We start from the raw sequence: 27,202 nt of genomic DNA, 5'->3' as shown, positions 1-27,202 counted from the left end.
GGTGAAGCAGGTCACTCAGGAAGAAAGTGCACATGGAGAAGTAGCAGAGAGGAAGCCAAGGGCGTTGGAGTGCTGGATAGGATCTACATGTGTCAAAGGAAAACCAAAGAAGAGATGTGTCACAAAAGTTGAGAGAATTGTTTCAAGAAGGAGGGTATAGTTAGTTGTATCACAAGCTACTGAACGAGTTAAATGAGGACCGACACCATTATTTGAGCCACTAGCTTTGACAAGATGTGGGCTTTGAGGAATATCCATTTCAAGGGTTTGAAGAAAAGATGAGGGTAGAGACGGAAAGTATAGACATGTCTTTTAGGGAGTTTTGCTGTGAAGGAGGGCAGAAAAATTGGGTGTTAGCTGAAGGCAGAAGTGGGGTCAAGTAAGGATTTTTTTAAATTTCGATAAGATTTCAATAGAAGGATTACTAAAGAGAATGAGGGGTAAGGAGCACAATTTGAGGTGCCTTAAGAAGGTCTGGGGGATGGAACTCACTTTAAGTTCTTTAGGCAATCCTTCATGTGCAAAGCAAAAAAATGTTAAGAATTTTTTGTTTTTAGACTGGGGAAGTGGGAAAGATCTTCAATGATAGAAACAGGGCTGATGATAAAAGAATGACAGATGTGTTTTGGACATATTAAGTTCAGTGAAATAGTTAGATTAACTGACTAACTTGGTAATTAGTACAAGAGACTTTGAGCTTCATGACAGTAATGATGCTTAAGAAAGATATTTTACAAAAGATCAGTTCAGTTTGTAGACAGCATTTAAATTATTCTGTATCAAATTAACAAGGCCTTACCTTGGCAAGATTCTTGGCACTTTTATATTCACTTAAAATTACATTGGGAAAAAGCATAATAGTAATGGAAAAGCAACTAATTATAAGCAATTACAAGCCAAATTATGTTTATACCACAATTAGTGTTTGAGGTGGTTTAGTAGACTAAGTCTTCATTTCAATAAGCAACCATCAAATAATTGAATAGCTTGTAAAACACATAAATACCTCTTTTATCTTTATTCCAAGTATAACCACCACATTCTTTGAATTATTATTATAATAAAATGAGCAAGTCATTATCTTTTGTCCTAATCCCCAGTCTGAGTTGGATGCTTTTAAAAACATGGCAAAAGTAGCTGTATGTATCTACCTTCTGCACAAAACAGTTTCTTTCAACAGATTTGACATAGAAATGTGAACAAATTCATGTTCTTGTAAGACAAGTACTAACTATCCAGCAGGGAATTTAGAGTACACACTCAAACTACATCTTCTTCATTAAGTTTTTCATGCTTACAACATTGTCTTATTTCACTTGTAGATGAATAAGTCTTTCTCTAAGGATGATAAGGGGAGAAGGCAATGGCAACCCACTGCAGTACTCTTGCCTGGAAAATCCCATGGACGGAGGAGCCTGGTAGGCTGCAGTCCATGGGGTCGCTAAGAGTCGGACACGATTGAGCGACTTCACTTTCACTTTTCACTTCCATGCATTGGAGAAGGAAATGCAACCCACTCCAGTGTTCTTGCCTGGAGAATCCCAGGGACGGGGGAGCCTGAGGGGCTGCCGTCTTTGGGGTCACTGAGAGTCGGACACGACTGAAGCGACGTAGCGTAGCAGCAAGGATGATAAGGAAAAGTCCTATGTCTGGTGACAGTGCAGATTTTTATGTCAGGTTGGATTTTTTTCTCCCATATTTCTAAGTAAAAGTCACAACTTTGTTACCACAATTTTGCCACCTGGGGTCAAACTGTTTGACTACTACTTGATAACTTTTTCATTTTACTTGATCACTGAAATTAGATTCATGACTCTAAATCACGACTAATCATCACTCTGAATCCTTAATTTCCACGCAATTTCAGATATTTAATTTTTACCATTTTTTGTTGAGTGACCATTCTTTAAATACTATAGCGCTTCACAATATTCAAGAGTTTCACAGAGATGATTTCATATAATCCCCTCTTTCTCCTACCCATTTACGCCCCAACTTCAGATTCTATTTAATAAAGCAGGTTCTAGAAACAGTTTTGCAGAATAAATTCCCACCAGTTGACCTAATTGAGCACGTTGTTGCCAGTGCTTCACGGCAGCTACTGAGCTCGGCCAACTCCGAGGCTTGGCGAGCCACATGGTGGGAGGTAGGTAAGAGCCGGAGCCCTTCAAGGCTGGGCGCCACGTTGCTTTTCCCTTTTTGAATAGGGAGACAACGCTTCTGGCTATTGTGTAAATCGACCGAGAACTGCGTTCATCCGCACATCAGCTAAAGCGTGATCAGAATTAAAGCGCCTTCTAATCCGACCCTTTGGCAACATGTGCGTCACGGACTAATGTTGAGTTTTAATGCCTGGCTTCGTTCGCCTTGGGGAAGCACACTTAAGAGAATGGCCAAGTACCTCAGCAATATCGGCGAAGTGCACGGGATCAAAACGACCACGCCATCCCAGCAGTGGCCACAGCCCCCGCCGAACCCCGCCAACTCTCTAGAGGACCCACCCTTGTTCCCCGCTATAACCAGTTGCTTTACACAGCGCTACACAGCCTTCCCTCCCTACGTCCCCGCTCTCCCACCCACTCCGCATTCGACCCCAGGCTCTTAGTCCCCAGTAGGACAACAGATCGCCGACTCCCGCCCAGCGGCCACCCCGAACCCTGAACCGCAACGCGGCTGGCTGCTCCCCGCGCTGCTAGCGGGCGGGCGGCCAGCCAGCCGCAACTGGGCGGCTGATGATTGACAGGATCCTGGAGCAATCAGCTGCAAGGGCGGGACGTTGCGTCACTTCCTGTTCTTTTGGGTTTAGCCGGGGTATATAAATTCGCTGCTCACGCAGTGCTCTCGCTCCCACAGTATGGCCGGCGACATTAGCTAGCGCTCGCTCTACTCTCTCTAACGGGGAAACAGCGGACTACAAGAGACTGAGCTGTATCTGCCTCTATTTCCAACAGACTCACGTTCAACTTTCGCTCACCCACACACACAAAGCCGGGAAAATTTTATTAATCCTTTTTTTAAAAAAAAGTTAATATAAAATTATAGCAAAAAAAAAAAAAAGGAACCTGAACTTTAGTAACACAGCTGGAACAATCCGCAGCGGCGGCGGCGGGAGAAGAGATTTAATTTAGTTGATTTTCTGTGGTTGTTGGTTGTTCGCTAGTCTCACGGTGATGGAAGCTGCACATTTTTTCGAAGGGACCGAGAAACTGCTGGAGGTTTGGTTCTCCAGGCAGCAACCCGAAGCAAACCAAGGATCTGGGGATCTTCGCACCATCCCAAGGTGGGTGCTCGGGGCTCTCGCCCACAGTCGAGTCTGGGGGACTGTCGCCGCCTGGGAGGCACCAGCCTGAGGCTGAGGGCCGAGGGTTGGGTTCCCGTAGTCTCCAGGTGGGGGCAGGTCCGCTCGCGGGAGGTCGTTTTGGCAGTCGTGGAAAGGGCCCCGGCGCTGGGGGTGAGCAGCCAAAGGTCCACGCGGGGCCCGATCCAGCTTCTCCCGCCACCGTTGCCGGGCCGGGCGCTGCCCGGGGGGAGGGGAGGAGGCCGGCGCAGCCGCGTGCTCAGGTAACGTCCACGGCGCGGCGTGCGGGGCGGCGGGCAGCGCCGTTCCGGGTGGTTTAGCGGCCCACACCTCCCGACTTAACTCCCCTTCGGCCAGATTTGGCGGTCGGGGACCCTGGGTGGGGTGTCCGGAGGTGGGGGCCGCGCGGGCTCCCTCCCGGCAGGTGTGGCTCGGCGGGCTTAGTCAGGCGCTAATTCGGGCGTGTCCGCCTCGGGAGTGGAGGAGGGAGGGAGCGGAGCGGATCGGGAGCCGGATTCGTCCTCTCGCGTGCGGCGGGAAGGGGTGTGTGTTGGGGGGGTGGGGGGCGGCCCGGCTGGGGCCGAGGGGCTGACTAACAGGCCTCCCCGCCCGTGGTCGGCGCTGGCAGCATGTGGCGCCCGGGCGGCGGGGATTGGGCGGGAGCAGCTGTGCCGCAGTGGCTGGGCCGCACCGCCGCCCTAATGTGCTCTGCACCAGAGCCCTTTCGGGGCTGCCCGGGAAGACGGCCGGAGAGCCCACCGAGGCTGGCGCCCGAGTCGCTTGACCTTGGGTTGTGTAACCTGTTACCGAGTCGGCGGAGTCCAGAGTGGAATGAGGCTAGCCTGCGTTTACGGGCTAGAGGCGGGTCGGAGCTCGGACATAATACCTTTAATGCCTAATCCTGCAAAAGAATCTGGGGCTCCAGCCTCCCACCCCGGGCAGTCATGCGAGAGAGCTGGGCGACCGCGCAGAAAAGGATAGGGCTTGTAGTGGTCTCGATCCCAGCGCAAATGACGCGGGCGACCCCGATGATGGCGGGGCCGGCTTCCCCTCCCGGGCGCTCGGACCACTAGACATCTCTCGTCATTCTAGGCTCCTGGGTGCATAAGTGCCGCTAGTGTGCCTTGAGGCGGAGGAGCCGGCGCGGCCGCTTCATTGAAAGGCAGCGACCAAAGAGCTGCTGGGCCGTACCCGGAGCCTGCCCCGGGGTGTAAGCCAATGGGCGTTTCAGGAATGTTGGCTGCACTCGCCGCTTTTCCTGACAAAAAGCAACTGGAGAAGGGAATCTAGGCGGACACGTGCTGCTGGGACTTTTAAGGCGGTCTCACTTGAAGGAATCTCCCGTAGGAAAACCTCGTGTTAGCGAAAATGTTACCGGTTTCATTTTTCAAGCTTTGTGCGACACTTAAGAGGTCGTAACATGGCCCCTACTCTAGGAAGCAGTTACTTATAAATATGGGGAAGCTTAGTATTTCCTCCATTTCACAGATGGAAAAGCTCCCTCGTGTTGGTGATATGCCTTTGGTAAGACGATTGTGATAGGATTATTTAGGAAATACTGTCAGGAAGAACTAATGTGCAAAAAACAAGTCATAAAATGAATAACAAAATTTTCTGCTCCGGCTCGTTAAATGAGTTGAAGCTTTGTTAGTTAGTACCCGTTCTTAATAAAGGGAAGGGAGTGTTTCCTCCCCGAGTTCTTGGGGGAAAAACGCCTGAATTTAAGCTTTTTTGATTAAGAATTAGTTCTCCGAATGAAGGAGGAGAAAGGCTTATAAATAGGCAGCTTGCTTGCTTTTAAATGTGTGAGAACGACTTTTGCACTTTCATCAACTGAAATTGTTTTACTGCTTCAGCGTGGATCTTAAAGTGATGGCAAAGATTATACCTTCAGGGACAGAATGTTGGTTTTGTTGAATCTGTGATTAAGTGTCATAAGTTTTGTAGATACTTGGAATTCGTTAAATCCCATAGAAGAGTTATCAGTCATCTAGAAGAGTAATGCATAATGAAATGGTTAGTACATTGCCTATGGCATGTCTGGATTTGAGTTCAAACATCATCTAATAGCTAGCTGTTTGATATTTTTGTCTCTCCAAAATGGAGAAAATAATGGTACCTCTTCATGGATGTAATTGTGAGGGTTAAGTGGGTTAATACATTACAGTGCTTAAAACTGTCTGAGACATAGTAACCACTCTGTAAGCCTTAAAATCTTCATCTTCGATTCTTTACCTTAAGGACAGAATCTTTTTTCTCTTCTCCTTGTTTTTAAGCAAACCAGGCTGGAGGAGAAAGTATTTCAGATTATAGTCTAATAGGCAATTTAAAATTACATGGTGCCCTAGCAATTTGATGTATTTTTATTCAAAGAATAAAATAGAAGAGATGGTGAGCTTTAGATTGCTTAATGAAGTTAAACCTTAATTCTTCCATGGAATAATCTTTAGTAGCTTTGTTTTTATTTAACAATATAAATGTTAGGAAGCCAGAAAATCCTTCTTTTTTACTTGCCTCACATCTCCAACCTCAGTAATTACACTAAAATGCAAATAGAAGAAAGTCAGTCAAAAGACATTCACGAACTGGAATAAAATAACTATACTGTTTATAAAACATAAAACCTAAGGGCATGGAAGGAGTTAAGATGTCCTAAGAGGGCGTCACTACCAATGCTAAAAACATTTAAAAGGCAGGATATTACAGGAAAATTCCTAGGAAAGTACCTTCCCACATCGATGCAAGAAGAAATAGAAATCCTAATAGTCCTATAACCACTGCATGAATTGACTTAATCACCCATAAAGAAAAATCTAGGCCCAGATGGTTATACTGGAGTGTTCTAACACTCAAGGAAGAAATAATTCCAACCTTTTTCATACATTACATTCATAGTATTACATTCTAATTAGTTAATAGAGAGGGAACACACCACAGTTCCTTTTGGGGTTTGTATAATTTTGATACCACACCCTGACTAGAGCTGTGAAGGAATCAGGATTTTCATGCACTGCAGATGGGAATGGAAAACAGTGTATCCACTTGGGAAAATGGTTTGGCAGTTTCTTAATAAGTTACTGTGCCTGCTAAATTGCTTCAGTTGTGTCCGACTCTTTGTGACCCTATGACTATAGCCTGCCAGGTTCCTTTGTCCATGGGATTTTCCAGGCAGGAATATTGGAGTGGGTTGCCATTTCCTACTGCAGGGGATCTTCCCAACCCAGAAGTTGAACCCGCATCTATTATGTCACCTGCATTGGCAGGCAGGTTCTTTACCACTGGAGCCACCTGGGAAGCACTAAGTTAATACATCTCTCATATGATCTAGCCAGTCTAGTCCACTCATGTGTTTGCCCAAGTGAACAGGAAATATGTCCATACAAAGACTTTTACATGAATACGTTCTTAGAAGCTTTATTTTGCAGTAGCTCCAGAACTGAAAACAAGTCTCTGTATTCATCCTATAGAATACTACTTGGTAGTTAAAAAAAGAGGGATGAACTGCTATTGACACACATAACAAATGATTGTGCTGGAGAACAAACAATAATAAGCCCCATGAGAAGTCCTATACTGTAAGATTTCATGCCTATAAAACCAGAAAATACATACACGATAGGCAAAGGATGAGAGTTAAGGGAGAATGGTGGATTACAGAGAGGCATGACGGAACTTGTAGGGGTGATGCTAATTTGCCAAAGCTCAGACTGTAATCCACCTGGAACTCGGGAGACCAGGGTTCAATTCCTGGGACGGGAAGATCCCTTGGAGGAGGGCATGACAGCCCACTCCAGTATTCTTGCCTAGAGAATTCCCATGGACAGAGGAGCCTGGCAGGCTACAGTCATAAAAGTTACGAAAGTCCTAAGTACATCTCAGATTTTGACAAATTGATCCCATCATGTAACCAGCCTTCATATCTAAGGAATGTAACTAGTCAGCAGTCCCCTTGTGCCTCCTTCCAATTATAACCTATTCCGCTCTCCAGCTAAGGGAACACCACTATCCTGAGTTTTAACACACCATGGTTTTCCCTAGTTTTTTTTATAACATGGAATCATTTGTTATGTATCATATGCCTCCTTTGGTCAGCATTATGTTTGGGGGTTTTTTTAGTTTGTTCTCAGTGTTGTATTTTTGTGTCCATATACCACAATTTATCAAATCTACTGTTTACATCAATAATTTCCAGTTTGCTAATACAAATACATTGCTATGAACACTAGTGTAAATGTCTTTTCGTAAATAGCATCTCCTGTTAGATACACTGAGGAATGGAGCTGCTAAGTCATAGGGTGCATATAGTGCTTCTGTGGTTAGTAAAGCTTCTGGGTTGGGAAAGTTCCCCTGGAGAAGGGATATGCTGCCGGTTCCAGTATTCTTGGACTTCCCTGGTGGCTCAGATGGTAAAGAATCTGCCTGCAATGCGGGAGACCTGAGTTTGACCCCTGGGTTGGGAAGATCCCCTGGAGGAGGGATGGCAACCCACTCGAGATTCCTGCCTAGAGAATCCCCATGGACAGAGGCGCCTGGCGGGCTACACAGTCCACGGGGTCCAGAGAGTCAGACACGGTTGAGACTAAGCACGGCACAGGGTGCGTATATTCAGCACAAGGGTGCAGTTGCTCAATATCTTCATTTAACATTTGTGTTGTCTTTTTAATTTTAGGATTTTGTGGGTGTATAGTGGTCTGTGTATTTCCCTTCAGACTAATGGAGATGAACATCCTTTTATATCTTTATCCACCATTTGGCTATCTTTTGTGAAATGCTTGTTCAAGTCCACTTCTTTTTCTTTAGGGATGATTTTTCAGTTTGCAGGAGTTCTTTAATATATTATAGGTGAATTATCTCTCCAATATGTACATTACAAACATTTTCTATCCTCTGGTTTCCTTTTTCGTTTTATTAATGACAGTTTAGAAAATAGTTCATAATTTTAATGTCCCATTTATCAGTGTTTTCATTAATGGTTCGTGGTTTTTCTGTCCTGTTTAAAATGATCTTTGCTCATCCGGAGGTAATGAAGATGTTATTTTTTCCCTGTAAACTTTGTTTTACTTCTCATATTTAGATCTGCCCCCCATCTGGAATTGATTTTTTTAATATGGTATGAAGGAATAGAACGCACTTGAAGCAAAATTGGCCCATCTTTCCAAGCTTTAACTCCAAGCTGGAACCCACTGTTAACATTTCCCACTGTCCTGTAGGCCACTTAGTAGAATTTCCCTTCAGTGTAATCTGAATGAAGTACATAATACTGAGAAGCTTTTGTTTTATCTTTTCTGGCATGGCTTGGATTAAATAAGACTGATTAACAATATGTTGGAGAAAAGCAATAGTCCAGATATCCAAATGAATAAGACAGGTGATGTTTTCTAAAACTGACTACTTCACAAAGTAATTAAGGTTGAAATATAAAAAGAGGGAGTAGTATATTAGGTTTAACCTGCAGGTTTCTCTACTAGAATTTTCAGATTTCAAATGATGTTGAATAGAAATAGACCTTTATGTCTGTTTCTATAATTTCTTAAGAGTTGCTGGACTAAAATGCTGGACCAGACAAAAACCTTTTTAAAAGAAATGGCAGCTATGGGGAGGAAGTCTGTTAGAAAATAAGAAATTTTGGTGAGGAACGATAGTTTGATCTTTCAGGGTTCTAAAATTGACTTTCCTTTCTGCTTTAGAATTCATCACAGACCTGGAATGTTAGTAAGGAAATGTGTTCACATGGGAAATTGTAGTAAATGGAGGTAAAGAGTAAATGTTTATTAACTGTGAAAGGCTAGAGGTATTTTAGCTAGAGGTGTGAAAATACGAAAACTAGAATCTGTAATGTTAATATTGGACAAGACGTTTAGGACTAGGTATTTTCTGCTATTCTTTCTTTCCTTCACTCAAATTTTATATGATAAAATCTTCAGCAAAGGACTGGGAGCAGTTGCAAAAATAGTTAATTACACCTCAGCATTAATTTTCCCAGAACTCATGCCTTACTTGACTACATCATTGCACCATATTGCAATATCAGTAATTTACACTGAAGGAATTTACAACCTCTTGCCAAAAACCTTTTAAGGTAAATATTTTGGAGTAGAAGGGCTTCCTATTGAATTAAGCTTCTCAATACATTCCTCACAGCAGTTTCAAAAAACTTGAACTGCTATCTTCAAACCACCTTTTTTTGAGAGGTACACATTGAAAGTAATAAATCAATGTAGCAGTAATGATGCTAATTTAATTTTTCAGTGAAAGTTTGAGGTGGAGAACTTCAGTTACTCTGATTATAATTAACAGTGCATTCTGGGTTGATTGCTTTGAACAGAAGATGAAAGCTTATTTCTCTGGATATCTGAATTAAATTCTGGTCAGCCTAGACTTCGCTGAAGAGTAATCTCATGTTTTAGGATGGGTTTGACTCAGACTGCTCTTACGACTGCTACCACCTTGGCTGTGGTGTTGAGGTCTGAATGCAAGGTGATAAGTAGAGTGTCTGAAACAGATGAGTCAGGCTGTTGACTAAGGTCACACTTCAGGAAAGTTCAAATAGTTCAGTTGGGTAACTTTTGGGGTAAATTACTTGATAACCCTGAAATCAGAGATTTTTGCTTAAAGGAGGAAATCTGTTAGAGGAACCTAATCACATGGAGGCCTTTTAAATAAATGCAGGTTTCCAGGCACCATCTGCACAGTTTCTGGCCCACTATATCTGAGGGTAGAATCCAAGGGATAAAAGCAAAACTGTTCTAAAGGGTTTTTTGCATCTGCCAGCAGCATTCTGTTCCCTCTATAATTTACTTCTTTAAAAGTCTAACATTGGCTTCCCTGTTGATCCAGTGTTTAAGAATTCGCCTTGCAATGCAAAGGACACCGGTTCAATCCCTGGCCTGGGAAGATCCCACATGCCACAGGGCAGCTGAGCCCATGTTCCACAACTACTGAAGCCCACTCACCGTAGAGCCTGTGCCCCGCAACAAGACAAGTCACCACAGTGAGAAGCCCCCTGCTTACCACAACTAAAGAAAGCCTGTACACAGCAGTGAAGACCCAGCACAGGCCAAAAATAAATAATTATTAAAAAATGAAGGTCTAACATTAAGTTTAACCATTTAAGTGAACATTCAGTATTAAATATATTCACATTGTTGTGCAAGAGATCTGTAGAACTTTTCATTTTGCAAAACTGAAACTACCCATTAAGGGTTAATTTCCCCTCCCCTCTTCCTCCAGCCTTTATCAGTCACCTTTCCTTATGATTTGACTACTTTGGATACTTCATATGAATGTGTGAGATGAGTACCTTATATAAGTGGAAGCCTATATCCTTTTCTGGTGATATTCATCCTTTTCTGACTGGTGTGATTCACTTAGCATGAAATTCTTAGGTTCATTCACATTAAAGCATGTGATAAACTTTCCTTTAAGGCCACATAAGCCATTTTTTGCATACACCACATTGTCTTTATCCATTAATCCCTTGATGGACATTTGGGTTGCTTGCTTCTCTTGACAGTTGTGAATAACAATCAACATGGATGTGCAAATGTCTCTTCCAGATCCTGTCTTATATACACACACACACACACCCAGAAGTAGAATTGTTAGATCATGTGGTAGTTCTGTTTTTACGGTTTTTTGAGGAATGTTCATAATTTTTCCATAATGGCTGTACCATTTTACATTTTCACCAGTAGTTCCGTTCAGTCACTCAGTTGTGTCTGACTCTTTGTGACCCCATGGACTGCAGCATGCCAGCCCCCCCCATCCATCACCAGACTCCCGGAGTTTACTCATACTCACGTCCATTGAGTTGGTGATGCCATCCAACCATCTCATCCTGTCATCCCTTTCTCCTCCTGCCTTCAATCTTTTCCAGCATCAGGGTCTTTTCAAATGAGTCAGTTCTTCGCATCAGGTGGCCAAAGTATTGGAGCTTCAGCATCAGTCCTTCCAATGAACACCCAGGACTGATCTCCTTTAGGATGGACTGGTTTGATCTCCTTGCAGTCCGAGGGACTCTGAACAGTCTTCTCCAACACCACAGTTCAAAGGCATCAATTCTTCGGCGCTCAGCTTTCTTTATAGTCCAACTCTCACATCCATACATGACTACTGGAAAAACCATTGCTTTGACTAGACAGACCTTTGTTGGCAAAGTCATGTCTCTGCTTTTTAATATGCTGTCTAGGTTGGTCATAACTTTCCTTCCAAGGAGTAAGCGTCTTTTAATTTCATGGCTGCAGTCACCATCTGAAGTGATTTTGGAGCCCCAAAAAATAGTCTTTCACTGTTTCCATTGTTTCCCCATCGATTTGCCACGAAGTGATGGGACCAGATGCCATGATCTTATTTTCTGAATGTTGAGTTTTAAGCCAACTTTTTCACTCTCCTCTTTACTTTCATCAAGAGGCCCTTTAGTTGTTCTTCACTTTCTGCCATGTGTGGTGTCATCTGCATATTGAGGTTATTGATATATCTTGATTCTAGCTTGTGCTTCATCCATTCATTCACCAGTAGTAATTCACAAGTGTTAAAATTGCTCTGCATTTGCCAACACTTGTTCTTTCATTTTTCCTTTTCGGTATCTGACATCCTAATGAGCACTAGGTGGTATCATGATTGTGATTCGCATTGTCTTATGATTGAGCATCTTTTTATGTGCTTATTGGCCATTTGTATATCTTTTTTGAGGGGAGGGGAATTGTCTATTTAAGACCTTTTGCTGACTTTTAAATTAGGTTATTTGTTTTTCTTGTTGGAGTTCCTTATTTATCCCGGATATTAACCTCTTATAAGATGTAAGATTTGCAGGTACTTCTCCAGTTCTGTACCTTATCTTTTCACTCTGTTGAATGTTTTCCTCTGATACACAGAAGTTAAGTTTGATGCAGTTCTATTTGCCTATTTTTGCTTTTGTTGCCTGTGCTTTTTGTGTAACATCCAAGAAAGCTTTGCCAAATCCAATATCATAAAGTTTTTCCCCATGTTTTCTTCTAAGAGTTTTATATTTTTGTGTCTTAATTGAGGTGTTTAAATCCATTTTGAGTTATGCAGTGTAAGGTAAGGATTCTGTTTCATTCTTCTGAGTGCAGATCCAGTTTTCCCAACACCAGTTGCCCAAGAGACTGTCTTTTCCCAATCCACAATCTGTTCTGCTTGCCACCCCCACCCCCCCCAAAAAAGGTAGGGGACATCCCTGGTAGTCCAGTAGTTGGGACTTGGCCTTCCAATGCAGGGGTTGCTGGTTTGATTCCCTGGTCAGGGGGCTAAGATCCCATATACCCTGGGGCCAAAAAACTAAAACATAAAACAGAAGCAACATTGTAATAAAGACTTTAAAAATGGTCCACATCAGGGGAAAAAAAAAAGTAGCCAGTTAGCCATTTCTAGTCTTATTCAGTCAGATGACATAGAAGTCTCTTATCTTAATTGTATGTTTTCCCATGTAAACACTTCAATTTGTTCTATTTTTATTAAACCACAGACTAAAAACTTTTAATATAAAATATGGGACTTACCTGGTGGTACAGTGGATAAGAATCTGCCTGCCAATGGAGGGGACAAGGGTTTGATCCACATGCCTCAGAGCAACGAAGCCCATGAGCCACAACTACTGAGACCTGTGTTCTAGAGCCTGCGTGCTGCAGCTGCTAAAGCCGGTGCACCTGGAGAAGCCACTGCCGTGAGAAGCCCATGCGCTACAACTGGAGAACAGCCCACGTGCAGCAACAAAGATTTCAGCACAACCACAAATTAACTAACTGATTAAAAATAAATAAAATATGGCATGCCATTTATGTATTACTTTTCTGGCAGAGTGACTAAGATCATTCAGTCCATGTACTATCATTTGTAAAGAGCATAGTATTTGAGAGATTTATCATGATCTGGGTGGGGCTAGGATCCAAAAAAGCTTTATTTAGGAAAAAATAAGGGGCTTATTTTTCTACCAAAATGTGATTTTAATAATTTGCTGAAATTCTCAACTGTTTTCTCTCTCCTCTTTATGTTCATGGATAGCATTGTATTGACTTCTTCAATTCTAAATCTGTCACATTTTTCCTGCCCTGTATTTTTTGAGCCAGCAGTTCTCTAGATTGTTTTTATAACACTTGGTTCATAGACTATTCAACTGTGTTTGACTTAGAATGTTTTAAAGCAGTTCCTTTCATACCATGACTTTGAAAACTACTGACTACTTAAGGGTTTCTTTTAGGTGAGGAAGAGTATGGTTGCAGAATTTATTAACAATGATAGAATGAGTGCAGGAGGATTCTTGTTTCCATCAAGGTGGAGTAAGCACACTCTACTCTCACTGAATGCATCTAGAAACCCTGGACAGAATGCATGCAGCAGCTGAGGACTCTGGAAAGTAAATGTTAGGTGAATTGGAGAAGGAAGCCAAAACTCAAAACATCACTGACATATCCATGAGTTTGTTTCTTTTTTCTCTTGGTATCTCCTGGGGTGGCCTCAAAAGCTGCCAGAAACCCAGAACTGCACACAAACTGAGCTTTTAAAGAGGTCTTTTTCTGGAATGTGGACAAGGAATGGAAGGGGGCCCCTTTGGGTTAGAGAGAGTGGGAAAAATCCCTTTTTTGTTTTTGTATTGCTTTGCCTTTTTTTCCCCTGTTCTTTGCTGCTGTAGCTCAGGCAGTCCTGTAGTAGACTGCTGCAGAGCCGGGAACTAAAGCCTGGGCTTTCTAGCCAGAGGACCAAGAAGCAGGCCATCTTCACCACCACCCCACCCCACCCCCACCCCGCCCCACTATTGAGCTAGGCGTTGTCATGGAGATTATGGAGATAGTAACCTAACACATAGAAGTTGGATAAGAACAAGAAGACTGAACTTAACCATTTCATCTGTCTGCTAACATAGTTTTTTAAAAATCAGCATGCTCCATAGGGTTTGAAGATTTAAAATCATATAATGTGATGTCCAGGATGCAATCACAAATTTTTCCTTATGTAAAATAAAAAATAAGGAAATTGCCTCAAAGGGAGACAGTCTAGTAAACTTCAACCTCAAGGTGGTGCAGGTCAGGATTTAAAAGCAGCTATCATAACCATGCTTTAAGAAGTAATAACAAATCTTAGCAAAGAAGCGGAAGATGAAACTGAAAAATAACTACTGGAATAGAAAGTTTTTACTGGATGGGCTTGTAGAATAATGACAAAAGAGTGAGTGAACTTGAAGATAGATCAGTAGGAACGGCCCAGTTGGAACAATGTTAAGAAAAAATTTCAGATGGACACTGAAAATGAACAAATCCTGGTCAAAAATTTTAGCATTTTGTGTCAGATTGACAGAAGAGTGTATTATGGAAAAAATATTTGAAAAAATAATCTATGTTTAAGTTTATGGATGGGTTCTATAAACAGCTAAGATATTAGCAATGAAATGAGTAAGCTTCACTTATGTAGATTAAAATAAGATAACATTTCAAGTGGAATATATATATCTGGTGCTTTAACAAAATAATTCTGTTAAATGAATATTTTTAATAACTCACCCTGAACTGTTAAGGTGACATTTTAAAAAACAGTAAAGGATCATGTAGCAATTTAGTTTTTTCTTCTTTTTTTTAAACTTTTTTTTTATGTTGAGGTATAGTTGATTAATAATGTTGTGATAGTTGCAGGTGGACAGCAGAGGAAGGCAGCTGTACATATACATGTATCCATTGAATTTGTCTCCCATCCGGGCTGCCACATAACACTGAGCAGAGTTCCCTGTGCTACACAGCAGGACCTTGTTGGTTATACGTTTTAAATATAGCATTGTGTACATGCTGATCCCAGACACCCTAACTATCCCTTTTCCCTGTTCTTTCCACCCTAACCATAAATTCTTCCTCTAAATCTGCCAATCTGTTTCTGTTTTGTTAATAAGTTCATTTGAACCATTTCTTTTTAGATTGCACATATAAGGCATGTCATTAGATATTTCTTCTCTGGCTGACTTGACTCAATATGACAATCCTAGGTCCATGCATGTTGATACAAATGGCATTATTACGTTCTTTTTCATGGCTGAGTAATAATTCCATTGCATACCTGTACCACATCTTTTTCCATTCCTCTGTCAATGAACATTTAGGTTGTTTCCATGTCTTAGCTATTGTAAACAGTACTGCAATGAACACTGGGGTGCATGTATTTTTTGGAGCCATATTTTTCTCCAGATATATATATATATGCCCAGGAGTGAGACTACTGGTTCATCAGTTCAGTTCAGTCACTCAGTCGTGTCCGACTCTTTGCTAACCCATGGACTGCAGCACCCCAGGCCTCCCTGACCATCACCAACTCCCGGAGATACTCAAACTCATGTCCATTGTGTTGGTGATACCATCCAACCATCTCACGCTCTGTCATCCCCTTCTCCTCCTGCCTTCAATCTTTCCCAGCATCAGGGTCTTTTCAGATGAGTCAGTTCTTCTCATCAGGTGGCCAAAGTATTGGAGTTTCAGCTTCAGCATCAGTCCTTCCAATGAACACCCAGGACTGATCTCCTTTACAATGGACTGGTTGGATCTCCTTGCAGTCCGAGGGACTCTGAACAGTCTTCTCCAACACCACAGTTCAAAGGCATCAATTCTTCGGCGCTCAGCTTTCTTTATAGTCCAACTCTCACATCCATACATGACTACTGGAAAAACCATAGCTTTGACTAGACAGACCTTTGTTGGCAAAGTCATGTCTTGCTTTTTAATATACTGTTTAGGTTGGTCATAACTTTTCTTCCAAGAAGCAAGCGTCTTTTAATTTCATGGCTGCAGTCACCATCTGCAGTGATTTTGGAGCCCCCAAAAAGAGTCTTTCACTGTTCCATTGTACCTCCATCGATTTGCCATGAAGTGATGGGACTAGATGCCATGATCTTAGTTTTCTGAATGTTGAGTTTTAAGCCAACTTTTTCACTGTCCTCTTTCACTAAGAGACTCTTTAGTTCTTTGCTTTCTGCCATAAGGATGCTGTCATTCACATATCGGAGGTTATTGATATTTCTCCCGGCAATCTTGATTCCAGCTTGTGCTTCATCCAGCCTGGCATTTCTCCTGATGTACTCTGCATATAGGTTAAATAAGCAGGGTGACAAAATGCAGCCTTGATGGACTCCTTTCCCAATTTGTAACCAGTCTGTTGTTCCATGTCCAGTTCCAACTGTTGCTTCTTGACCTGCATACAGATTTCTCAGGAGGCAGGTCAGGTGGTCTGGTATTCCCATCTCTTTCAGAATTTTCCACAGTTTATTGTGATCCACACAGTCAAAGGCTTTGGTGTAGTCAATAAAGCAGAAGTAGATGTTTTTCTGGAACTCTCTTGCTTTTTCCATGATCCAGCCAGCGGATGTTGGCAATTTGATCTCTGTTCCTCTGCATTTCCTAAATCCAGCTTGGACATCTGGAAGTTCACAGTTCATATGGTAGCTCTATTTTTAGTTTTTTAAAGAACCTCCATCCTGTTCTCCATAGTGGCTGTATTGATTTATATTCCCACCAACAGTGCAAGAAGAGTTAGTTCCTTTTTCTTCACACCCCCTCCAGCAAATGATGGCCATTCTGATGGGTATGAGGTGATGTTTCATTGTAGTTTTGATTTACATTTCTTTTAATTAGTGATGTTGAGCATGTGTTTGTTGGCCATCTGTATGTCTTCTTTGGAGAAATGTCTTATTTGGATCTCATTTGTCTTTTTCATAATAAATTGCAAATACATAGTATAATTTCCTGGATTTTGGTTTGCTTCTTAACATGCTGTAGCAAAATGCATCCATCTTACTTGGTGTATATGTCAATGTAGATTGTTTTGAAACAAAATTAAATGTTGGTATTCATAAAAGAAGGAAAATCCCCTGGAGGGAGGGCACAGCAATCCACTCCAGTATTCTTGCCTGGAGAATTCAGCGGACAGAGGATCCTGGAGGCTACAGTCCATGGGGTTGCCAAGAGTTGGCCGGCTTAGCAGGCTTGCAGCATAGTGATTGAACTTAATCTCCAGCCCTTCTCCCCATCCATAGGTCAGGGGCTGGATAAGAAGTTCCAGCCTTCTAATCACAAGGTGGACCTTCCTGGCAACAAGCGTCCAACCTCACTTGCTTCCAAAAGTTACTTCATTAACGTAACATTCATAAGAGAAGGTGGAGCAAGAATGAGACAAAAAATACAAAGTATGATTTTAAATCATGGTGAGACTTTTGTAATTTCTATGAGAGTAGGCAAGTACTGTTATAAATTAATCATCCTCTTTTTGGTTAAATAATAGATCCGAGTGGGACATACTTTTGAAGGATGTGCAATGTTCAATCATAAGTGTGACAAAAACTGACAAGCAGGAAGCTTATGTACTCAGGTAAGTCCTCTGAAATAGTATTGGTTAACTGATTTCAGTATGAATCATACTCTATGTGGAAGAGTTAATTGTTCCTCTGTATACTGGTTCTGTGATTGTTTTTACCTTTTTAAAAAAAAGTACGGTGTAAAATAAAATGTTTACTTCAGGTGTCCCTAGGCAGTAGGGTTTTTGAAGTCTTACCTAATAGCTCTTCAAGGTGGCTGCCATCTTTATTACCCTGGAGGTTAGCAGGGAGTTTCTGCAAAAGAGGATTGAATGGCATTGTTCCCTTGCCCTCACTTCTTTTATTTTTAGTATATGCTTCTCTATCAAAGCTTGAAGCAGAGTGAAAATTAGCTTTACCATAGAAATAGGAATGCTGTTATTTAAGAGAGGAAAGCCATGGAGTTCTTTTTTAGGTAGAGATAGAATTTTGGGCCTTGAAGCTATTGTATTGAACATGGTGCCTGCTTTTACTAAGTCTATATTTGACATATACAGATGTTTATCAAAGGCCTATTAGGTGTCAGGCCCTAGGCATATAATAATAAAAGCAAACATTCCTTTCCTCATGGAACTTATTATCCAGTGAAAAGTAATGAGATGGTTACAGACGTACACGTGAGAGCAGGCAGTTCAAGACGAGGTAAAGAATGAATTTAGTAAGTGTCCTAGGTTAGGTTAGGTGTGGAGGAAAATTGACCTGTAAAAGAGGGTTTGTGTAATGAGCTAGTATGCTTTATATCTAGTTTATGTTTCTGTGGGATCTTTCATGTAATAGAAGAAGAAGAATTATTTGCTTCCTTGAGAACTTTTGTTTAAAATTATTAGCCAAAAGTATACACTTTAAATGATAGTCCAATAATAATAGATTAAGCATCTCAGTAGTACATAAACATTGTTATAATATTGTGACTTTCTTTTAAACTGCAGTGAGAGTAGCATGTTTGTCTCCAAGAGACGTTTCATTTTGAAGACATGTGGTACCACCCTCTTGCTGAAAGCACTGGTTCCCCTGTTGAAACTTGCTAGGGATTACAGTGGGTTTGACTCAATTCAAGTAAGTAGTCAAAAAAACATTTATCCTTTTGGTCGGGTATAAACGTTAAGAGTTCAGTGATGTGCCTGGTAAATACATTTGTATACTTGTTCAATTGTAATGACTAAGGACACTCACACCATGGAGAGAAAGAATGCCTGTTACTCATGGACAACAGAAAATGTGGAGGAACTAGAGAAGGAATTGGGATAAAACTCAAAGAAAAGAAAACCAGATACTTTCAGTAGTTAATTCTTTAACATTATTACTATGAATGGTGGAGAAAATAAGAAAAGAAGGGAAAGCAAGGAAAATCATCTAGACTTCATAATAAAGAACTGATTGTATTAAAGATCAATAGTCAGTTAATTCTTGAATGCTATCAGACTTTATACTTGGATTTTAATTATTGTGATAAGATGTTGAATTTTAATATTTAACTTAACTTGTAAATATTAGTAAATAATTTACTCAATTTGTCCTAGGGCAAAGGACAGCTGTCACTGGGACCTAAAACTGTTTTTGTTGATCCTTATAAGATCTAAATTGAGCAATATGTTAATTTTTGGATCACTCTTTTGAAACTAAATATATACAATACATATTCTCCCGCAAAATTTTTATTACATGCCTGTTTTAAAGCTCAGAAACTCCTGCCCTAGGGAATCCCCTGGTGGTCCAGTGGTTAGGACTCTGTGTCTCTATATAACACTAACTCATGGGTATTGGTGTGAAACCTTGCTCTTTGACACAGCGGCCTTCGTTTTTCTTTGTCGGCCAGCAAAGTGCACTATAGTCCACGGGGTCGCAAAGAGTTGGATGCAACTGAACGACTGAGCATACGCACACATAAAGTACTACAATATATGTTAAGTGTCATTGGGAAAGAATATTTGTGGAGATAGTTTTGGTTTTGATATGTGTATGTAGAAAATAGTATATTGGTTTAGGAAAGGTGATAGAATTCTGTGTGTGAAATTATCTGTCTTTTTAGAGCTTCTTTTATTCTCGTAAGAATTTCATGAAGCCTTCTCACCAAGGGTACCCACACCGGAATTTCCAGGAAGAAATAGAGTTCCTTAATGCAATTTTCCCAAGTAAGTTTAAGTAGAATTGAGTCCTGCTTCTTGAAGTTGGATGTGTGTGTGTGTGTGTGTGTGTGCCTGCGTATCAAACATAGCACTTTATATAGTTAAGTTAAATGTATCAATTTAGCTGATTACAAATTTTTGCATATTCTTGTGTAACTGTTGAAATGATGGGAGAAAAAAATCAAGTAACTGATCACCTGCCAGATGGAGAACTCATCTTCTAGCCAGTTGCTGTCATTTATGTCTGTTTTAATGGGTATGAAGGCTGTGATCCCTTCATCCAGAAAAATGCCCCATGACTTCATAAACCCATGCTAAGATACTGGTCCATGTTAAGAAACTGTCTACCATGCTGTACAGGAGTTGAGCTGGCTTAAGAATGGTCAACCGAAGTGAGTTCGTAGTGTCGCTTCAACTAAATTGGCAAGATTTACTTCTATCCATTTATATAAGCTTTTATTTATAGACCTTCCTTTTTGAGCTTCAAGGACAGGGAAATAAAGGTTACCTAATCTAACACCCTTATATCCTAGAAGAGGCTAAAAACCTAAGATGATTTTAGTAACGGTGCAGAGTCATTCACAAGGGTGATTTTAAAAAAGAAAATCTTTAAAAGATTTCCATCCTACCTGTTCTTACCTCATCTTTTATACTAGGCTATATCAGGGCGCCACGTATAATTTAGTTTAAATTTCAGCCAGCTGTTAACTTTGTTGAGTGAGGCTTTGAAACACCATGGAAAGGAGGACGCACTGCATAACTTCATTTCCTGGAGAGAGTAGGTAAATAGGCAACCAAACTCCATCACCTGATGGAGTCTTAGGGGAGAGTAAACCATAGTTTTCTCAGCACCATTCAGACTGGCTTATTAGCTGAAGAGCATCTCTAAATGACAGCCAATAAAATGTTTTCTTAAAGGGGGAGGGGGGTCCTGCCTACTTGCTATCAGATGGATCTGTTAAATTTATTTTTTGTTCTCCTGCCTCAACAGATGGAGCAGCATATTGTATGGGACGCATGAATTCTGACTGTTGGTATGTTGGACCCAATCTGATGGAAGTTTTGTTTTATATAAGATTTCTTTTTAAACTTGCAGTTGTCATTTTTAGAAACTATTTTGTACTTTTGTATAGGTACTTGTATACTTTGGATTTCCCAGAGAGTAGGGTAATCAATCAGCCAGATCAAACCCTGGAAATTCTGATGAGTGAGCTTGACCCAGCAGTTATGGACCAGTTCTACATGAAAGATGGTGTTACTGCAAAGGATGTCACTCGTGTAAGCATTTTCAATAATAATTCTGTATCCTGCTTGGCAGCTAAATATTTTGGCTCATTCTCTTATTTCTTTTCCAGATTTTTAAATCAGTCTTTGGCTTTTTTCCCAGGAGAGTGGAATTCGTGACCTGATACCAGGTTCTGTCATTGATGCCACAATGTTCAATCCTTGTGGGTATTCAATGAATGGGATGAAATCGGATGTAAGTAAGAATATCTTGCTTAATAATTTAAACCTTTAAGTGTGCCCTTTCCATTATTAACACAAAGCAATTTCTCTTAAGGGAACTTATTGGACTATTCACATCACTCCAGAACCAGAATTTTCTTATGTTAGCTTTGAAACAAACTTAAGTCAGACCTCCTATGATGACCTGATCAGGAAAGTTGTGGAAGTCTTCAAGCCAGGAAAATTTGTGACCACCCTGTTTGTAAATCAGGTAATACATTTTTTTCATCAACAATAAAATCTGACAGAAAATAAGGAGAGTGAGGCATGTCATAAAATGTATTCTGAGATGCCATATAATCAGCCAGAGATAACCAGAGATACTACTAATTGAGGTGTTTGGTAGATGAGAAGCTTTATGCCTATCATTAGACTTGATATCTAGCCCAGTTCGTGAGCTCCTCTTATTCTATCTATTTTCCCTGTTGATAGACGTTGGGGATGGTGGTGCCAGAAGACATAAAGTGTCCCACTGCATCCAGCCCCTAGGAAGTCAGCTAAAATATTTCAGTTCCATGGGGTTGGTTTTGTTGTTGTTGTTTTGGTTTTTTAATTTTATTTATTTATTTTTCGTTGTGCTGGGTTTTCGTTGCTGTACAGGCTTTTCTCTAGTTGTAGAGAGCAGGGGCTACTCTTCGTTGCAGGGCGTGGGCTTCCCATTAATGGTGGCTTCTCTTGTTGTGGATCACGGGCTCTAGGGCACAAGGGCTCAGTCATGGTACATGGACTTACTTGCTCTGTGGCATGTGGGATCTTTCTGGATCAGGGATCAAACCTGTGTCTCCTGCACTGGCAGGCAGATTATTTATCACTCTGAGCCACCAGGGAAGCCCCCAGTGCTACAGTCTGACTAAAATAGCAGTCTTAAATACTTTGTTTGAAAATATTACTGCATATTGGAAACACTAATGGTTAATTTCATTTTCCCCCAGAGTTCTAAATGTCGCACAGTGCTTTCCTCGCCCCAGAAGATTGAAGGTTTTAAACGTCTTGATTGCCAGAGCGCTTTGTTCAATGATTACAATTTTGTTTTTACCAGTTTTGCTAAGAAGCAGCAACAACAGCAGAGTTGATTAAGAAACATGAAGAAAAAGCGCAAAAAGAGAACACACATAGAAGAAGGTGGTGGCTGCTTTTTAGATATTCATACCAAGGGCCATGCTTTCCATAACCGCCACCTCATAGTTGCAGAAAGCCCTAGATGTAATGATAGTGTAATCATTTTGAATTGTATACATTATTATATCAAGGAGTTAGATATCTTGCATGAATGCTCTCTTCTGTGTTTAGGTATCCTATGCCACTCTTGCTGTGAAATTGAAGTGCATGTAGAAAAAACCTTTTACTATACGAAACTTTACAACACTTGTGAAAACAATTCAATTTGGTTTACGCACAGTGTAATATTTCTCCAGGTGTCATCCAAAATTCCCCACAGACAAGGCTTTCGTCCTCATTAGGTGTTGGCCTCAGCCTAGCCATCTGGGACTGTTCTATTAATTGCTGCCAGGATTTTACATCCAGTTACCTCCACTTTCTAGAACATACTCTACTAACGTTATTGAAACCAATTTCTACTTCATACAGATGTTTTTTCAACAGCAATTAAAGTTTTTCTTCCACGAGTGGAGTCCTCTAAGAAAACTATCCCTTCTGTGTATTTATATTTTAACACTGCTTCCTGTACTTGTATTACTTGGATTCCTTCCATTACCATGGTGTCTCCCCTCCCAACCACACCCCCTCAATAAAGCAATACACTGTTACACTGTGGGTTTTATACTAATCTATACCCCAGAGGGGGAAGGCGGGGGTAGACCCTAGGCTTAATTTTCTTTTAAGGTCAATGGAGTTTGACATTTTTCATTGCCATGCACTCTTTTGGAATAAACTATTGTTGATTAGCAAAGAAGGTGTAGATTGGTACTAGGGAATATTGGCAGAACTGTATGGAAACTGTGCCATTTGGTGTCCCCCATTAAATGAAATGAGCTTCTCATAAGTACCATGTCGTTATTAACTTGCTCAGTAGTACAAAAGAATTTTTATCACAATTTATTAACGAGATTTAAGATAAAGGTATCGGTTTCAACAAATCAAGTCAGGTCAGATGATTCACCTTAACTTTTTACTTTCGTAGCCATTTCCACTAATTTCTGTTAATGATATGCCATGAACTTTGGTTGAAAGCAGAGTCAATGTCTTTTCCATCTTGTGACTTAAAGTTCCATGACTTTATGATACATGTAATAGTGTTCTGACTTTCCTCTTGCTTGTTTGTATTCCTTTCACCATGGAATAGGATCAGGTGATGAATGAGAACTGTTAAGGTTATTCAGACATATTCAGTGCAGCAGAATGCTATCCACAAAACGTTACACACAAAATTCCAAAATCATTGATGGGAAATGATCTAAAAATACAGGCATAAAAGAGTTGGCATCTTTTAGCTGTATTTGGTAACATGGACATTTAAGCAGTTGATAAAAGAGCAAAGTTGGCTCAATTTTGTATTTCTTCTTGTCCTCAAACAGTTTTTGATTCTTTCTGAGTTGATGCAGTGATGCTTTTGTTCCTTCCGTATTTATAAAGGAAACACTTTTTTTTTTAGTGTTTCTGAACATAAAATCTGCTTGGTTTGAAATCAAGTGGTTGGAACACTTTTATTTTAAGCACATTGTTGATTCAAAGCTTCATTGAAGAAGCTTTCAATCAATGAATCATTCTGATTTTCTGTAATTACGCACAGTACCTAATGTTTTGGTGCTATTATGAGGACCAATGCTCAAAGTGGATTTTGTTCTTGAACAGCGTCCCAGTAGATTTGATGACATTTATTGGCTTGAGGTCTGATTTTCCTCCCCCTAATAGATTTAAAAGATTTCTATTTCATGTTGAAGACCTGCACAAATTTTGTATGGAACAAAGCCTAGAAAAAAATGAAAAATAGATTGACTAGTAATCTAAATTAATCCTAGTATGTATGATAGAGGAGGGAAAATTTTGGTGCCATAATTTCTCTCTTCATGGTGTTGGACGTAAATCACTTGAAATGTATTTCTGTACCCACAATTTAAGATTCAATAAACGTTTGCTTAATTCATTGTCTAGTGACATTCAGAAAGTTTTCTGTCAATGTATTTTTTTAAATAGTATACATGACCAAATACTAGACTCTATATAAAGTTTTTATAATTAATTGAAGGAATCAATATTTAATGATTTTTTTTTTTAAGGTTATGGGAGATGTTATAAAGATCTTTAAGTGCTGGGAGAACAGTTTTAAACGTTTTGTTGTTGATAGTAGCTTCATAACTGAAGCTGATAGGAAATCATCTGGGCAGTATCCCAGGTCATCAGAGTAGGAAAAGTGTAAGTAGAATAAGAATGCTAGAGTTTGGAACTAGAAAAGTTTGAAGATGGAATATTCCAGCATTTATTATGGAATAGGTACTTCCTAGTGGGGTGGGGAGCAGAGTTTAATTCAGTTCTTGCAACTAGAACATAGTTAAAAGCTTTTGATCTTTGTGCCATGCAGATACATATCTCATCATTTGGTGAAATTTCAGTTCTTCAGTCTCATATACAATAAGCTAAAAACTGGAATCTTTATTATATTCAGATCTTTCTTAAAATAAGCTTATCAGAATATTGTCCAAAATCTGAGTTAAAAAGGGTTGATCTTAGGGACCTCCCTGGCAGTCTGTTGGTTAAGACTCTGTGCTCCCAATGCAGGGGGCACAGGTTAGCTCTCTAGTCAGTGAACCAAGATTCCTGAGTGCCACAGAGCCCAGCTCTAAAAAGAAAAGGTTGATCTTAGAAAAGCAAGATGCTAAAGGTGTGTGCAGTCCTACAGTGCCAGATTGTTTTATAGGGACAGGTGACTTGAGTTCAGCAAACACCTGGTGTTAACTGATGAGATTCAGGGACATAATCTGAATGTGGTAAATGTGATGCACTATGAAAGAGAAAAGACTTCTATTGTCTTAGCCAGATAACACCACTTCCCAGCTACCCACCTTCAAACTTTACGTTTTCATCTGCCTTTCTCTTTTTGTTACAATGGAAGAAGTGTTAGTCCTTTGAATTCCTATCAACCCATTTCTACCTTTAGAGACTAAAGGAGGTCACTGCAGACATGTCCACTGTTGATCCCCATCAGTTTGTTTTACTTCCCTAGTTTCTCCCCACTTCTGTTTGCTCCTTAGGATTTACTTTGGTAGTCCTTTACAACGCGAGAAGTGTCAATTCTTATTCCCAAACGGAACCATCTTCAAACTACTTGTAATCCAGCATTTTCCTGAGTGCTCAAACCAGAAACCTAGGATGAAATTGAGGCAGAGTCATAGAGGTTTGTGATGTAACTCAGATTGGAAGAAAACTTTTGGCAGTGTCAAGAGATGTCCCATATGCTGTTAAAGTAGGACATGGCAGCCTACTCCAATATTTTTCGCCTGGAGGGTCCCATGGACAGAGGAGCCGGGCGGGCTACAGTCCATGGGGTCACATAGAGTCAGGCACAACTGAGCAACTGACAACACACGTGAGTTAGAAGCCCCCCAAATAGGTTGATATTTATAATTAGACATCTAAATTGGATGTATACTCAAATTTCTCCTTGAACCATCACACCCCAGCTTCAGAGTCCTCAATTCTGCTCTGGTACACTGAACTATCTGCTACACACACCTCATTAGGTCAGATTTACAAAAAGTTGATAGATACAAATCTTTACAAGTTTTAAGAATGTACACTCTTGGCCCACAGCCACATCAGGACCAAAGAAAGTTCCCTAATACCACTACCTAAGCAATGAAGGGTTACTCTAGGTAGTTTAACTACTATCCAGATTTTCACTAAAGAGTAGGGTTTCCTTCCCCATACCAGCTCTGAAACTAAATTGAATCACTTAATGCTTTCATAAGTACAAAGTTTTGAGAGGTTGAACCATGTATTTCTTATTGCCGAGTAGTATTCCACTGTATGAATGTACCACAATTTGTTTAGCTATTCTGTTAAATGAACATTTTGTTGGTTCTCTCCATTGTGAGAAGATACTAATAAAGCTGCTATGAACATTTCCTCATACAAGCATTGTGGCTTCTGAGTGTGTAGTAGTATCTTGTGTTAATCTACATTTCTCTAATGAGTATGCGCTCTCATGTGTTCAGTTAGCCATTACTGTATTCTTAGAATGAAAATGTTTTGTACATTTAAAAATTGGCTCTTTTCATTAATGAGATATGAAACTATATATTTTGGATACAGTTTTTTGGTGTATTTTGTAAATATTTTCTCCTAGTTTGTCTTCATTTTTCTAATAGTGTCTGGAGTAGTTCTTTTAAAGTCCTGATGGGCACTATGATGCATTAGGATTGAGTTGAATCCATCTGTCATCTTTTTCTCAGCAATGTTTGGTTTAATGTTTTATGTGATTTTGATTGTCATAACTTTAAGATTTTTTGATAAAAATCTATAATGGAATTGGTTTTTTCCCCAATTGATAACTCACAGATAACAATTAAAATTTTTTTCTCTTGTATCATGAGAACTTGCTAATAAATAAGCTCACTTAAAATTATTTTTTATTGAAGGATAATTGCTTTACAGAATTTTGCTGTTTTCTGTCAAACCTCAACATGTATCAGCCATAGGTATACATATATCCCCCCCTTTTGAAGCTTCCTCCCATTTCCCTCCCCATTCCACCCCTCTAGGTGGATACAGAGCCCCTGTTTGAGTTTCCTGAGCCATACAGCAAATTCCTGTTGGCTGTCTATTTTACATATGGCAATGTAAGTTTCCATGTTACTCTTCCCATATATCTCACCCTCTCCTCCCCTCTCCCCATGTCCATAAGTCTGTTCTCTGTGTTGCTAACTGGTTTGAAAAATTATTTTCTTACCTGTTTACCTGTTAGGACCTCTAATA

The 27,202-nt window shown here is 40.4% G+C and overlaps 1 protein-coding gene across 4 annotated transcripts; it reads left to right on the top strand.

The window, feature by feature from the left end:
• Positions 1 to 1,147: 1,147 nt before the first annotated feature.
• AMD1 (adenosylmethionine decarboxylase 1) lies at positions 1,148 to 26,852 on the top strand. Of its 4 annotated transcripts, XM_055535200.1 has the most exons (9): positions 2,791 to 3,280; positions 17,567 to 17,653; positions 18,569 to 18,695; positions 19,669 to 19,771; positions 20,757 to 20,799; positions 20,899 to 21,043; positions 21,153 to 21,245; positions 21,327 to 21,482; positions 22,204 to 26,852. In XM_055535200.1, the coding sequence occupies exons 1-9, from the start codon at positions 3,171 to 3,173 to the stop codon at positions 22,342 to 22,344; spliced, it is 1,005 nt and encodes a 334-aa protein (XP_055391175.1). In that variant the 5' UTR covers positions 2,791 to 3,170; the 3' UTR covers positions 22,345 to 26,852. The 4 variants fall into 4 exon arrangements, 2 of the variants coding, with proteins under 2 accessions (XP_055391175.1, XP_055391174.1); XM_055535199.1 differs by lacking the exon at positions 2,791 to 3,280 and having other exon boundaries at positions 19,690 to 19,771; XR_008698164.1 differs by lacking the exons at positions 17,567 to 17,653; positions 18,569 to 18,695; positions 19,669 to 19,771; ... (3 more) ...; positions 21,327 to 21,482; positions 22,204 to 26,852 and adding exons at positions 10,136 to 10,385; positions 12,391 to 12,405 and having other exon boundaries at positions 2,812 to 3,280.
• The last annotated feature ends 350 nt before the right edge of the window (positions 26,853 to 27,202 follow it).

Source organism: Bubalus kerabau, chromosome 9 (genome assembly GCF_029407905.1).
Source record: "Bubalus kerabau isolate K-KA32 ecotype Philippines breed swamp buffalo chromosome 9, PCC_UOA_SB_1v2, whole genome shotgun sequence".
In the NCBI taxonomy this organism is placed as follows: domain Eukaryota; kingdom Metazoa; phylum Chordata; class Mammalia; order Artiodactyla; family Bovidae; genus Bubalus; species Bubalus kerabau.
Note: the sequence above shows the minus strand (reverse complement) of the source record. Positions and strands in the feature narration are given on the sequence as shown.